Here is a 15,737-nt window from a genome sequence, read left to right on the forward strand (position 1 = left end):
ACTGGAGTCTTGTTAATTTGCTGCTGCTGCTGCTGCTTTGGAAAGCTGAGGGCAATAGCAGTGGAGCTAGAGTTTCTCTGCATGCTCAGAAAGACCTCAGTGCCTGCCTACATCTGGGTTCCTCCCACATTTGGAAAGTCAGCTAGGCAACATTAAGGGCTAGCAATGCCACTTCTGATTAAATATGAAAAGTTAAATGCTGCAGAAATCAGCATTATGAAAAACCTATTCTTATCAGAGAAAAATACATACTCACCCCACACATGAATGGGTTTTTAATTCACAGTTTAGCAGGTTTTCACTCCCATTAGTTTTAATGAGAACTGTGCCCCCAAAGTCCATTCAATGGTTTGAAAAGTTAGCCCTGGTTAAGTTTATTATTGTTATAATAATATTTAATATTACTACTGTAATAAATTCTATACAGTTTGAATCGGTTTTATACTAGTAGAGTGTTAAGGCTCTACAGGATGAAGTCCCTATGAGTTAGGTGTTGTACAAACACAGTAAAAAGATGGTCTCTGTCCTGAACAGCTAACAGGCTATTTAAAAGACAGGATGCAAGCAGGTGCGCATAGCAAATAAGAGAGGGTGAGAGAGAGAAGAAAAAGGAATACACTGTTTTACAGGACACACGTGCATAATATGAATAGTTTAACATTTTTTGTATTGTAAATCAGTGGCAGATATTTCTGGATAAAGGTGTTGTCTATGCCACTAAGTTTAAAATATCTCCTTGCCTCACTGAAGGCAAATGTTATCATTGTTAATAATGTATCTGTTATTGATTGGCCCAGTTGTGAACAGCTGGCAAAGGACTAGGGGTGCACTGATTTTTTGGGCTGATACCAGTGGCCAATTTTTAATGAACCATATTGGCCAATGTCAATCTGATTCCAATATGGAGCCCCACAGCGTGGTGATCGGTGTCAGGCTGGTAAGTCTGTTGTGGGGGGACGGGGGAGGAAAGGGCATGGGGGGTGCAGATTGAGGCCTTGCGGTGAGGGAGGGAGTGGGGCTGGTGTTGGGACAGGGGCTGGGGCAGGCGTTGCCCAGCTGGGTGGGGAAGGGCATGGGACAGAGCTGCAGCTCTTCCAGGGGATGTGATGGGGGGGGGCAGTTCCTGCTGCTGTGCGCACCTTGGGAGGGCATGGGGGGGGGGCGTGTGCCCCTGCATCTGTGTGCAGAGTGAAGGCAGGGGGCACCAGGCTCTTCCTGGCCAGGGGGGCTGGGTTGGGGCTGTGCTTGGGGCACGCGACGTGACGGTGGTGCTGGGAGTGGGGGCTGCAGTGAATTTTGGGGTGGCTGCAACCTCCCCCCAAGCCACCTCCCAATGCTGCTGTCACATGCCCCAAGTGCAGCCCGGCCCAGTTCCCACTGGGAAGAGCCCGGCGCTGCGCCAGCCCTAGCCTGGAGTGGCAGTCCGCCCCTCCCCATGCACAGATCTAGGAGCACATGCCCCCCAAGTCCTCCTGAGGTGCGCACAGCAGCGGGAGCCACCGCCTCCTGCCCCCCCGTGCTCCCCAGATGAGCTGCGGCTTTATCCTGTGCTCCATCCCACCCCAGCTGGGCAGCACCTGCCCCAGCCCCACTCCTTCCCTCACCGCAGGGCCTTGATCTGCGCTCCCCCACAACTTTTTCATCCCCTCCTTGCCCTTCCCTCAAAACAGACTTACCAGCCAGACCCAGCTGCTCTCCATGCTGCTGGGCTGAGCTCCTGGCTGGCTGCGGCTGTGTGCATGAATGAGGCATTTATCAGCCACATTATTGGCTATACCAGACAAAAAAAGCTAATTGCCCATACTCTCAATTTTCCTCATTGTAGGTGCCAATCCAGTATGGGACCAATGTATTGGTGCACCTCCACAAAGGACAAATACATTCTGCATGAACATGCACAAAATTATATGTTAAACCAAATGGTAAAGGTGGTAGTATTTATGTGATTCTTCAAGCATGGAAGCAGCCCAGAGGGAAGGGTTATTTAAAATTTCATCTTAAAACCATGGCAGTGAAATCACAGTCTTTTAGTTTTGGGCAGTGACCCTTAAATTCTGCCAGTGTAGAGCTATTCATCAGCATGCAGGGTGGGAGGTTTTATGTAACTGATCCATCTCAAAATGAAACAAAGCACATGTACTTATAAATCATGTTCTGTTTAAAAAAAAAAAAAAAAAAAAAAAAAGATGCAACAGGCATACTGGCCAGAGGTGGAAAATGACTGTGCCTTTTGCTTTAAAAGAAAAAAAACTATTATTTTGGTCTTTCAACAAGGAGGGGGTATAAAAAAAATATGTTTTTAATTTGAGGTTTGTTCCCTCCTTCCACCCCAAGATGTACTTTTGAAAACCAGTCAAGCCAGTAATACAAAGCTAGTTCTTTTCTGTTTCACAGATTACTAGCTAGCAACAACTGGGCTGATCTCCAGTTCCTGGGTACTTTCAGAACAGCATTAAAATTAGAATTAACCTCTAAAAACAGCCTGTGATATTCAGGCCCCAGTTCAGGAAGTTACTGAAGCACATGCCTTACTGAATTGGGACTCTTACCACAGCCTGGTGGCTTCCATAATTCCATGAATATAGAATTTACCACATAATCCACCTCTTGCCAAAGCATTGTGCTCCAGTGATTCAGTTATTTTTTTAAATGTTTCTAATCCTCATGGTTATGAAGATAATTTTAAAAATATGATCTGAATATAAATCAGTTCAGTAATTTTCTCCTCTCAGACAGCAAACAGCTAGACACAGTCTGGACATCCTTATTCATCACAACAACACGTTTGAAGCGTAAATATGGCAGTTTAATTGTCAATATTTTACTGGGCACATTCAGCTAATGCACTTTTTTTGCCAACCGACTCTTTTTTTTTTTTTTTTTTGCCTAACTCTTTGTAGCACTCTTTACTCATGTGCTACAAGTTCTCTGTTTCCTGAATTCAGCTGCCAGAACCTCCAGCTTCTCTTCCAAACTCTGTGATGCAGCTGTGTTGCCAACAGCACATTTTTTGAAGACTGAAATTATAGGGACAGTATGTGACATAGTACTTGCTAGACTCCTGTTGTTTCATACACAATTAATTAAAAGTCTTGTTTCAGTTCAAGTAGCTGCAGGATCTGCAGGTTGCAGCCTCAGGGTGCTGCATCCTTATAGAACCTGACAACAGCATTTAGGTCCAACTTCTGATTGTAGTGCATGAGGCCTTGCTCCTAATACCAGCAGATGCTCTTCTTAGTGGGTGTATCTATACATGAATATAATGCAACACAATAAACTCTGGCACGGTTCACTCCAGGGTAGACTGCTCCTGGGTGCAGTATCTACATGTGCTCCCAGGACAGCAGCAATTTGAGCTGGAGTGGAGCAGGCCTCCAGCAATTTATGCTCCTGGTTAGCATCTGTACATGAGTCTCTTTGCATAAAGTACTCCGCCATAAGATCGTACTGTCCCCAATAGTACTAGTCTTATGGCGGAGTTAATTAGTTTACTGCAGCCTAATACAAGGCTTTACTGTGGAGCTAATTAGTCTACTCCACAGTAAAGTGCACATGTAGGTGTACTTTTGGCTATGTTTGCTTTGTTCTCCAAAACTTCACATACTCAAGAGAAAAAGCAGAGGCACAGAGTTATTTCACAGCTTTTTTAGATAATAGAACATGTTGCTACTTGTAGACTGGCGGTCACATGTACTCTAACCCCCTGCTCTGAACTCTCCCCTTCCTTTCCCCTCCCCCATACTGTTGGGCGCTCATTTTATCTAACCCCAGAGAGCCAGATGAAACACCACTTCAGGCCCTTTGGGATCCAAAGCAAGGTCCTTTAATGTCAAAGGTCTAATGCCAGGCCCATTGAGCTACTGTAGCCTTTTAATTTCCTTTGTTTTACCTCAGCATAAATTTCAGAAGCCCGGTGCCCAGAATTTTGAACTCTGATCCTCCTGACACTTGCAAACCCTCCAAGACTAGTAAAAACAGAAAAGGGAGGAATAGGAAACTTTCTGTTTTTTATTCTCAGACACATCTTTTTGATAAAATATCATTTGGATCAGTTAAACTTATGCTTGATAATAAATCTGCATAGTTAATTACATTTCCCTCCCGTCTCCCTAAAAATTCATCTGAAACTAAACTATGTTACTAGTGCCTGAAAATAACATAGCATATGCAATATTAGGTCTGAGATATCGTTTTTAAAACATTCTAAAGAAAGAATTAACCGTAGTAGAGGGTAGGCAACCCTCTGGCTTGCATGCCACAGCATGGGACATGAAGTTTTTTTGCCTGGCACATGCGTCTCAGAGCGGATGGCAGGGGAGCTGCAAGGGGCCCAATCCTTGTTGTGGCAGCACAGTCCCAACTCCTTCACCGCTGTCTGCCTCGAGGTGCACATGCAGCTGCTGCCAGCAACAAGTTGGATTGAGGCTGCATGGACCCCAACACAGATGCCAGCAGCCTCTCCTCCAGCTGCTGTGAGCAGCCTTCTTTGGTGGGTGACAGTGGCTTGCCCAGAGCTTGGGCCAGCTGCGGCGTGCAGCTGGGAGTCTGCAAGCAGCTATGACAGGGCCCGCAGAGCCCAAGCTTAGCTCGTTGCTGGCAGTGGGTGCACATGCACCTTGGGGTGGATGGCAGGGAAGTGACTGGAGCTGTGCTGCCACAACAAGGTTCGGGCCACTTGTGGATCTCCCACCATCCGTGAACAGCACACCAGTATCTTACAAATAGAGGTTACAGGTGTTATTTTCTCAGTCTGCTGGAAAATATTGTCAACCCCTGCCCTAGAATCTCTTAATTGTCTGATTCTTTTTGTGACCTATCTATTTGTAGAGATCTGCTAGAAGAGATTATGGCAGTTCATGCTAAATTGCCAGAAAGCCAGTGCATGATGGTAATGCCCTCTGAAATAAATGATGAAGAACTGATAAAATAAATGCCTTTCTCTCTGTGGCTGAGTATGTGAACTGGGTGGAAGTTCATATAGCCTTTTAGAATTAAATAAAATGTGTTTCTTTTGCATTTTGGCTGGAATGGGGGTGTAAACCTGTTTAACCATTGTGTATTATTTTATTGGAAATGGGATGTATGAATTAATGCCAGTAAGACTAAAATCCAAATACACTTACACACTTCCCCCTGATCTTTCTCATGAGAATCATGTTCTAGGCTCATTGAAATCAGTTGAAGATGTTGCCCGTGAGCACAGCTCAGTTAAAAAATTTCCAGAAAACCCACATCTCTGCTTGATAAACACTGAGTTAAAGGTGATAAACATTTCCTGCTGGACAGCTCGGTGGGGGTGGGGAATAATCAGAGCATCGTCCAGGGCCTGGCCACATCCCCCCCACCCCCAGCTCTGCCCTGTGGAAGGGAAGGGAGGGCTGCTTTAGTCCCCCCCAAATCTTGTAGTCTGAGACACTACAGGCATGTCCCTGCATTTCTGGGATGTCTGTCTGGGTTACAAACTGATTTAGCCTGCAAAGATTGAATCAATTCAGGCTCAGGTTTTTTGAATGTCTGTCCCTAGCCTGGATGCCGACGATGAGCAAAGTCATCACAAATGTTAAAATTGGCCTCTGACTCCAGCAGGCACCATTATGTGTACTCCTTGATCAGAATTTTGCACTGAGCCCACGTGGATAGTATCATTTTATTCTGTTTTATTCTTTCTGCCTGTGCTCTGATTAGCTCAGTTCTCAAATTCTGAATATTTATGGTTCTGCACCCATAATGGAAGCTTATTCTCTAGCTCATGGCAAAATAACCATATGCTCAATAACTATCAACTTCAAGAATCATTATAGCCAGAAATTCTCAACAGCAAAGTTTAATACAGTAGCAGGCAGTGCAGAAGCGCAAGCACTTACTCCATCTCATTTTCTTGCCAATATTCCTAACACAAAGTGCCATAAGAGATGCCTAATTGCTGAAGAGGAACATGCTGTTATGACATGGGCATCTTGTAATCTCTCATCAGCCATGTCAATCATAATATATTTCCGGGCTACAGGTGAACCATTCAAGCAGTACATGTTTGCTGAGGATGTTTTAAAGAAAGTTACACCACTGAACTGGTGTAAGTCACTAATAAAGCACCTGGAACCAGAGTCTGTTGAAGTGCTAAGCCAGTTTTTAACAGCAATGGCCTTTTCTGCAGACCTGTACAGTCTAGGTGAAAAAAAGAAAGAAAGAAAAGACTGTCTCATTTTAAAGAGAATTAGGTGAGTAGGAACTTAAGCTGAAATGACTTTCACTTAGACATAATAGACAGTTTTTCCCCAGGGTGACCTGAAATAATTGGTTTAATTCACTAAATGCATTTCCTACTTCTAATATTATAACAGTTAATATTAGTGATGTATAAATTAGTTGTAAAGGTGCATCATGATTTGATTTAAAAAAAAACTAACAAACCTGTATCCAAAACATTAAAGTTGTGCTTAATAAGCTTGAGGTGCTGATTTTGTGTGTTTAATTAAATTCAGGTTGCCTTTTTAATGCAGCTTGATACAGATACGAGCAAAAAGTTAATCGTCAAATTAATAAGAAATATGTATTTTACTATTTTATAGCATACTAAAATGTAGGATTTCTAACAATCCAAATATGTTAAGTTACATATTTAATACATACACACATGCAATCACGCATACCCCCCCACGTGTGTGTGTGTGTGTGTACACACACACACACACACACACACGCATATATACTACAAGACACACACATGCATATATTAATGTGTGTGTATAGTTTATGTTCCTTCCTAGGAAACATATTTACCCAATCTGCTGCAAAAACTGTATTTGGTTGTAATTTGAAATATTTTAATTGTTATAACAACCAATGAATATAGTGGAAAATAGAACTGGGTTTGTGATTTTAAGGCATTACTGGAAGACATTCAAAAATATAATGATGAAAGTAGTATAAGAACTTTTAGAAAATATAGTAATATTTTAGTGGGGAAAGCCGTTCAGAATTCTGCGTGCACAAACTGGGTTTTTATTTGATCTAAGGAAGATAGTATCTGGAAGTATATAAATTCTCCAAACTGAATTAAGACCTGCTTTTCAGAATGAACATTCAATTAGAAAAACAACTTGCTATATCAACCATAGTTCAGGGTTTTAAAATATTTAGTGTGGGCTTTCTCAGAAGACCTAGCTTTTCACTGGGAATGAATGCCTAATAAAATTCAACCTTTGAAAATTCTAAACACACGGTTAAAGTCTTAAGACTTCATTTCATATGTAAACATTCAAATATAATTCATAGAAGAGGTGGAGAGGACTTTAGTCATTCTTCTGTCAGGATATGGAATATTTGGCATTTAATTTATGCCTTCTTTCAACTTTTTTTTTTTTTTTTTGGTTCATGACAGGCCATTTCTGCCTACCTCCTCAGGGCTATGGTTTTGTACTTTGATAGGATGAAAAAACTAGGGAGAAATAGAATGGAAGTATAAAGTATGTTCATGTCTGCCACTGGCGACTGGTAGGGGGGGCACGTTCTCCCTCTGAGATTGGCCTTCGACTTGGTACCACTCAGGACAGGGCAGTTTTTTTTCCACCTGAGGGCGGGGGGAGGCACTAAGCCGCGGCACAGAAGTATAGGAGTGGATAGGTGGCTTTTGGCCCACTGCCAGGCCCGCACACAAATTGTGCCTCCCCAAACTCAGGAGGCACCAGTCACCCCTGACGTCTGGAAATGTCTTTATGGAGCTGCTTTTGTTCTCATTTTAACTCTAGGGCTAGGGATAGAAGTTGCACATAAACCGGTTTAAGTGATCAGAAACTAACGGAACAGACGTTCAGCGCACATAAATGAGTTTGAAAATGGCTGACACTGGTTGAATGTAGTATCAGACTTAACTGATTTGGGTCAAACCGGTTTATGCAATGTCTGTCCCAGACTCCTTGCTGGTTTAAGATAAACCAGACTCCCCCAGCATCCCGGTATGCTCTCTGGGCTGGGCAGGGCTCTCTGCTCCACAGTAGTGCTGGCCCCTCTATTCTGCTCTGTAGCTGGGGCAGCGGTGGTGCATGGCCAGAATTATCCTGCTATGTCTTCTGAGGCAAAGGGGCAGAAAGGGAGTTAATTCCATCCCCTTGGACTGCAGCTGATGTTTGCTAGCCTGGCTGCACCTCTGTGGCTGGCCTGGAGCCAAGCAAGGAGGGAGTTAATTCTTCCCTCTCTGCCCCTGCCCCTGCCCCCCACCCCCAGGGTTTGGATGCAGTCTCCACAGCTTGCAGCCAGCCAGGCAGTGAGGGGGCTAATTCCACAGTGGGGCTGGGTGAGGGACACTGGCAAGGGCTGCTCTGCCGTGCCCACCAGACCCTGGTTGCAGTCTCTGCTGGTGAAACAGGAAAAGGAGGTTGGAATAAACCCCCTCACTGCTTGCGCTTCCAGAGCACCCTGTCCCATAGGCAGATTAACCAAAAACAAAAACTTTGGCCAAAAATCTAATTGGTCTAATAAAAGATGTCACCTCTACCACAAGCCCTGAATCTCTTTGACTGTAAGGAGACGCTGCCCTCAGGATTATGTAAGATTTATGCAAAGCTTTCTCTTGTCTTCCTGGTTTACATTTTAAGTTAGACTAAGTTGTGTATGCTGTGTTTTACTGGGCTGTATTTTAGCTTAGGCAAAGATTTTTGGTAGTTCCCTGATGTATGTTTGAGGCTGCAAATTGCTGTGTTCAATACATGCTTGCTTCAGAGAGAGGACTTTTTCCTCACCCCCACTCCTCGGCCTGGCAGCAGCTGCTCACCTCCTCCCCCCGTGAGTCTCTGGCTGTGGCCTGGCCATGCCCCCTCTGCTACAGCGGGAAGGAGTGAGAGCCTTGGAGGGCGTCCCTCTTCCCTCCCCTTTGACCGTGGCTAGCAGGCGTGCTCTAGCGCCCCCCGGCTTCTGGCTTGGGCCACTGCAGGCATGTGCATAATGTCTGTCCTCTTGCAAACCAGTTCACTCTCTGCAGGTTAGATTAACCTGCAAAGATTGAATCACTTCAGGCTTTTTGAATGTCTCTCCTTAGCCTTGCTGTGATGCAGTCTTGCTTAGCAGGTACCCATCACTTAGACCAGCAGTACCTTTGAAAGGGCTGTGCTTCATAAAGTCCAAGAAGTAGCAGCGTTAAGATCTCCGCTTCAAAATTCCCAGGAAAGGAATATGAACAGTTGCTTTTCTACTTGCACTGATTTAATGGTGAGAGAAGCACAAACATTTTATTTGGATAATGAACCACATCGCCTGATGGGATTTCATTTTACACGTGTGTAAATTGTTTTTTCTGGATGATGTCCCTTCATTTCACAGGCAGGTGTTACATTATGTTGGGGAGAAAACGTACATTTTAAATTATTCCATTTTAATTATGGTAAGTTCAAGATTTTATGGTATTATACTAAGGGCACCAGAGAGCACACAATCCCACAACACCAACACAGGGAAAAGGCCTGTTGTAGCTTTAAGTGACCCTAGTACGCCTGTGGTACTGGGCAGTTCCAGGGCCTGTCTGTTCCTCACTTACACAGATGTCTCAATTATATCACACTCTTGGAGCTAGACTAGTAGCTGCAGCACTGCCTTGAATCTGGAGGACTGCATGCAATGGCCTTCTGCTGTCATGCCTTCCCACTCTCAGGAAGACCAGGGCTTGCAAGTGGATCCCTGGATGATGGCCTTAGGGCTGTCTACATTTGTTAGGAAATCCACCCTACGCTTCTAGGGCCCTTTTTACTTAGCATAAAGGGGTTGAAGCTGATTGGAATCTTCTCCCTTGTCTATTTTCCACTGTTTGGCTCAGGATTCACCTTAACCCTGAAACCTCTTCCCCTTCTATCCCTGATTGTGTTCGTTTTGTGACCTGTCACTTGCCTATTGGTCATTCAGTACATCCCTGTCTTCTAATTTCATTTGTCTTTTGCCAATAGTAGTGTAAAAATTATACCAGAGGGTGGGATGCCATTACCATGCTGAAACATGTTCTCTGAAGGTTATTTTTTATAGGGTGGGTTTTTTTTGTTTTGTTTTTTTACAGTTTAGTACCTCTGAGGCAAATAGTTTGTGTCTGCATTAGACTTTCATAGCAAAGTTGCCTATTGTCCAAATAACTGATTATAATGTTGCTTTTGTTATTACACTAGTCTTATAAACACCCTTGATCGAGGTAGATCATCCTTTCATGCAAAGACCCAGATCCAGCAAAAAGCTGAAGTGCATATAGGTTTAAGAATGCCAATAGGGCTAGACCCATCAGAGTCCATTACATTATTCATGCACCTAAAGTTAGGGACATGCTGACAATTGTACATACTTAATTATACCTTTTCTTTTGATGACAAGGTGTTTAGGATTTCTAACACCCCTGAATTGATACTGTTCCATTCACTATTATAGGAAAGGGTTAGCAGTCCTGTTGAATACTTATAGTATCAATTTTCTCTTCCTCAGACCCATGTCTTGCATTGAAAGGGTAATAATACTGTTCATACAAGGTCTGTCCATAAGTCTCAAACCTGAAGAATTTTTCAGTATATTTTCCCTCCTATGGATTCCAGTCGGCATTGGCTGTGAACTGAAGGACTCAGGAGGTCAAAAAGTCTTTAATTATACAGTTGGTCATAGAACAGTGTTGGAAGATCATCCATTATATTTCTTGGCTTCAGATCATGGATGCATATTGGATACAATGCTGCTTTTGTTATTACACTAGTAGCACATGTCCATTAAAAACCAACACCTCAATTATGTTGTTCCTAAAAAAGGAGTGTATTGTTTAATTTGAGTTGACCCTAATGTGTAAATGAGGGTTAAATGAAACCCCTTTCATGTGTAATTATAACATATTTAGTATGCACTAGGGTTAGTGGAATAAGGTTTCTCATTGGTGCACATTTGAAAGAAAACATTTATGGGAAAAGGAGTTTGGTTTGCTTGTAGTTTTCTGCTTGCCTTTTACTGTTTCTGTAATATACATATACCAAAATATATTTGTTTGTCCTGGATAAAGCCCTTATTTCACCTTCTGCTGAGCATTGCAATGTAGCCACTGTCCAGTGTTTATGCAGTTGCTTTTCTGGGGACGTGGTTGTTATTTCAGAACTGAGCTTAATTTTTCCACTGCATGATCCTAGTAGAAGTAAAAAAAAAAGGTTATGGAGAAATATTCTGTATTTGAACTTGATCATTAATTTGCAAAAGGGTTAAGGAATACTGTCACACAGAGCAGGCAAATGGATATAATTATATATTAGACAATTCTGAAATCGAGTTAAATTTTTCTTACTGTGAGAAAATAAGTTAGATTTTTCTTTATGCCACAGCATTATCTTATAACTTCGCTATCATTATTTTCATGAGTACATCTTGAAATTTTTCAGCAAGGTAAATGTCATTAATGAACTCTGGTATTTACTCTGTCGTATTTCAGAAGAATGAAGACACAATACAATTCATCAGATGATGATCCATTCACTGAACTGTCTAATTAGCACTAGCTAATTGTTGTAAATGAGGTTATAACTTGAAGTGCAAGTCTTTTTAAAAATTACTTTGGGCATTCTCTCTTTTTTTGTCTCAGTGACAAACACTCCCCTACTCTTCCCCTCTCCACCTCCTCCCCCCACCCCACAAAAAAAAAAACAAAAAAAAAAAAAAAAAAAAAAAAAAAAAAAAAAAAAAAACTGCATTGTAATCCTATAACCAGATCTGAAAACTGGGCAGCATTCTATCTGCCTCATGCATTAACACCTTAATAAAGATTCTGTAAGCTATCTTTGCAAACCAAACTACACTCCATTCATTCTTATGTCACTGACTTTGTGGATGTAGTACTACACGTTTAAATTCACATCCAACATTAAATACTTCTCTTTAATAAGATCCCTTTGTTGCATCCTCCCTTTCCTTTAATACCATTATGCTCTGTATTTGTTAAATAGTTGATCCTCTGAGGTAGGTAGGAAAGATGTTGAATAAGTACAGTCTGAGAAGAGCAGAATTGACTAGGAATTGATATCAAGGGACTAATCAGAAGTGAGAGGAAAATGATCAGCTGGCACGAGGGTGGACTATCTGTGCATAGGTAAAAAGTGCCTTTCTTATTTATAATTATTATGTCCAGTATTAGTGGAATGAAGAATGGAATTATTGCTTCCTGTTGAAACAGCAGAAAGCAAATAGCTGTATCTGTGCTGCTGTCACCAATGTGACTGGCAGCAGCTAAATTAACCTGACAACCCATTTCTTCTCACTACCATTGTATGGCTTCCAGGATAAGGTCAGGACAAGGCAACCAGGATAGCTTATGCTTTTCTTTCCATAGCAATTTACTCTTTTCTTTTTTTTTAACTTTCTTCAATGTGTTAATAATCTCTATTTAAATAGAAAATTTTATTTTAAAAATTATTTTTTGTCAGCTTTATGGCCACTGGTTGCCACATTTCAACCTCTTTATATTGTTTGGGATTCTGTGTACTGGCAGTGAAAGATACTAAATTTTAGAGTGGACCTTTTTTTAAACAGTATATTTCATAGAAAGAAAAGATACCACTTACAGTATAATAATATTCATAAACCACTTCACTGTTTATTATCTGAATTCACTGTTTGTTTGTTTTTACTGCCCTTTTCTGTTTTAGATTCTTATCTACCACCCATTACATTTTCCGAGTGCCTTGCAATCTTTATCCTCATGAGACCAGGAGGTATGGACAGAGGACATGCTTTTATGCCCTTCAGATGGAAAATCTGAGACACAGCAATATGACCTCACGTCCGCAAAGATATTTAGACTTAAGTAGATCTGACAGTAGGTGACATGTCCAAGGTAACATAGGACATCTGTGATAGTGAGGAAACAAAATTAGGCCCTTTTAGTTGCAAGCAAGCACCCTAAACACTGAACCGTCTTAGTATCTTTTTTTTGTGGGTTAGTTCTCTCCCACTCCTCCCACCCCTGTTTTGTCAGTGATAGCAATGCAAAAAATGGAGCTTAGAAGGTGAGTTTTTAAATTTCTAAGATCCATAATCAAGTGCTATAAGAAGAGCACAGCACAGTGATATGAATAAAACATGCCAATAAATGTTACTAATTTAACCATGTATTTGCCGTCTTTAATTTCCAACTGTGCTGAAGCATTTTTCAAATTAGATATTCTGTGAGAGTTATTTTGCCTCTGTGGTAGAAAGGGACAGCTGTACACAATTCACAAGAGACAGTGCTGAAGGTTGTTGTGTTCACTGGAAACTGCAGGAGGAATTTAGGTAGGCAGATAGTACTGAAATTGGAACTTCTCCAGAAAAAATGGGTTTAAAATCCTTGCTACACGGAACAGATGTGGGTGAATAGTATGTCAGTGCTTGGCATTTCAAAAGACCTGCAGACCAAAAATAGTCTTAGACGAGTTTCTCTACATTGTAAAATTTCATTGTATACCACTGTAAAATGTGCATGTGATGGGCAATGGAGTATAAAGGTTTGATTTAAATCTATGAGAAATCATATTACAAGAGTGGCAGTGTACCTTAGCTATAAGTATATAAACAATTCCATTCTAACCCGTCTTCTCAGTTACTTATATATTTCTGATTTTTCCTAGGCCTAGTGGTTCCAGGTCTGTCTGTCTGTCTGTCTCTCTCTATATATGGCCTGTTAAATATATGTATATATATTTACCAGGCAATACTGTTAATCTTCTCTTTGATACAGGCTACTACCATACCTTGTATCAGTTTTTTTTTTTTTTTTTTTTAAATCCACAGTTCTTTCAGAAAAAAAGGGACTTTTACTTATTTTTATAACAAGGAAGGAATTACTCTCTTAGAAAGTCTGCCAGGAAAAATATTATATATATAATATGTATATGCATGTATACACGCACACGTGTGTGTGTGTGTGTGTGTGTGTGTGTGTGTGTGTGTGTTTTTCCTGGCAGACTTTCTAGGAGAGCGATTCCTTCCTTGTTATTAAAAATAAGCAAAACTTGCTCTTTTTCTGAAATAACTGTGGATAAAAAAACCTGATATAAGGTATGGTAGTAGCCTGCGTCAAAGAGAAGAATCACAGTATTCCCTTGTGAAACATGGTTTTGATCTGGTTAAAGTCACGATCCATTGCAAAGTGCCCTGTATTTATATGTAGGCAACTAGGGATAGAAATAGCTCCCTGAGGTCTAGATCCCATTCTCTCTCTTGGATGTCTGTGTGGCACTTTTAGGTACCTATGTCACTAATCACAACCCTGTTCCATTCTGCTCAATAATCACAAAAGCACTAAGACATCCAGACACATTATGGTTCTTCATTTTGACATGGAATAATACCTAGATGAAATGGGCTTTATCTTGTGGGGGAAAAAGATGAATTTTATTGATATGGGAATAGTAACTGGCCATACAATTAAGCACTTATCAAAATGGCTATGAGAAAGCATGTGGACAGAATTAAGATAATTTAATGTTATCTTTTCCTGAAATGTTTAACAATGAAAGGAATAGTTATGAAATATTTTTATGAAGGTTGAAACACTTCACTGCTTGTAATCTCACATCATTATTGTGAGATTCTTGCATTATCATGTTAAATGACCGAGTGTTAAGGGTCTACTCTTCACTGGTTTGAATGCTTGGCATAAATATTTCCCTTTTTTTTTTCCCCTAGGAGGGGTAAGAAGCACAGTATAATTCTGAGGACCCAGCTCTCTGTGAGAGTCCATGCCTGCATTGGTAAGTGACGTTCCACACACTTATCATGATGGATGACCAATAAAAGAGAGAGAGAGAGAAGTCTAGGAAATGAGTTTTACCAGAATATTAATTAAGCTTGTTTTGTTGAAAGCTGGGATAAAGGACCTGTCTTAATGAATTCAGTAGAATCTTGCAAAGTAAAGAAAATGTGGTCTTTTTTAGGGATGGGAAAGTGACAAATGTTGATGTTTTTTTCTTTTTCTGTCATGTCAGTTTTCATAATTTATTTATTAAGAAACAATGAAGCTTTTGGCATCTGTCACTGTAAGCTGGGAGTGATGTTAATGATGTGTTGTGAAGACACTTAAAGCAGATGATGTATGCTGAGTCAAGACAGAGACCAGAGAAATTGCTAGTGACAGCAATTCCTGTGTTTTAATAGCACATAATATTTAATGCTCAGAATCTTGCAAATCTTGGTCATGCGCATTGTCATTATTATGCCATTGATTTGAAAGGACTTCTGATTAGAATATTGCTGCTGTGAGAAAAGCTAAACAGAACTAATATTAAAATGTAGTTCAGGTGTACCTAAGTGATCTCATGGTGCCAAAATTGCATAAGGGGTGGTTCCTTTGCCATTGCATTTGTGGCAGAGTAGGTGTATTGCAGTGAAGATTTCTATCCAGCTGTCTGTACAGCAACTCACTTAGGAGCATAGAAAAGTAGGTCTGGAAGGAACCTCACAGGGCCATCTAGTCTAGCCCTCTGCTCAAGGCAACCCCTACCAAGTGTTTATCCAACCTGCTTTTGAAAGAGATTCCACAATGTCTGTACATATCCTGTTCCAATACTTGACCACTCTCATAGTCCAAAAGTTCCTTCTAATTTTGAATGTCAGTTTCCCCTGCTGCAGTTGGAGGTCATTGCTCCTAATCCCTGTCTCCAGTGGCCAAAGAGAAAAGCCCCATCTCCATTCTCTCTCTAATTTTTTTCAGGTATTTGAAGACTGTTATGAAATCCCTCCTCAGTCTTCTCTTATCCAGACTA

At 41.2% G+C, this 15,737-nt stretch overlaps 1 protein-coding gene across 15 annotated transcripts in view; it reads left to right on the top strand.

Moving 5' to 3' along the window:
- Positions 1–15,737, top strand: part of FHOD3 (formin homology 2 domain containing 3) — a 681,582-nt gene that overhangs the window by 89,477 nt on the left and 576,368 nt on the right. For 12 of the 15 annotated variants that reach the window (XM_025210988.1, XM_025210991.1, XM_025210999.1 and 9 more), the window contains one exon: positions 14,662–14,726. The exons of the other annotated variants lie outside the window; for them this stretch is intronic. In XM_025210988.1, the coding sequence (XP_025066773.1) occupies positions 14,662–14,726 (65 nt within the window). The remainder of the gene's footprint in view (positions 1–14,661; positions 14,727–15,737) is intronic. 15 annotated transcript variants of the gene reach the window in all.

The sequence above is a fragment of the Alligator sinensis genome, unplaced genomic scaffold, assembly GCF_000455745.1.
Source record: "Alligator sinensis unplaced genomic scaffold, ASM45574v1 scaffold285_2, whole genome shotgun sequence".
Classification (NCBI taxonomy): domain Eukaryota; kingdom Metazoa; phylum Chordata; order Crocodylia; family Alligatoridae; genus Alligator; species Alligator sinensis.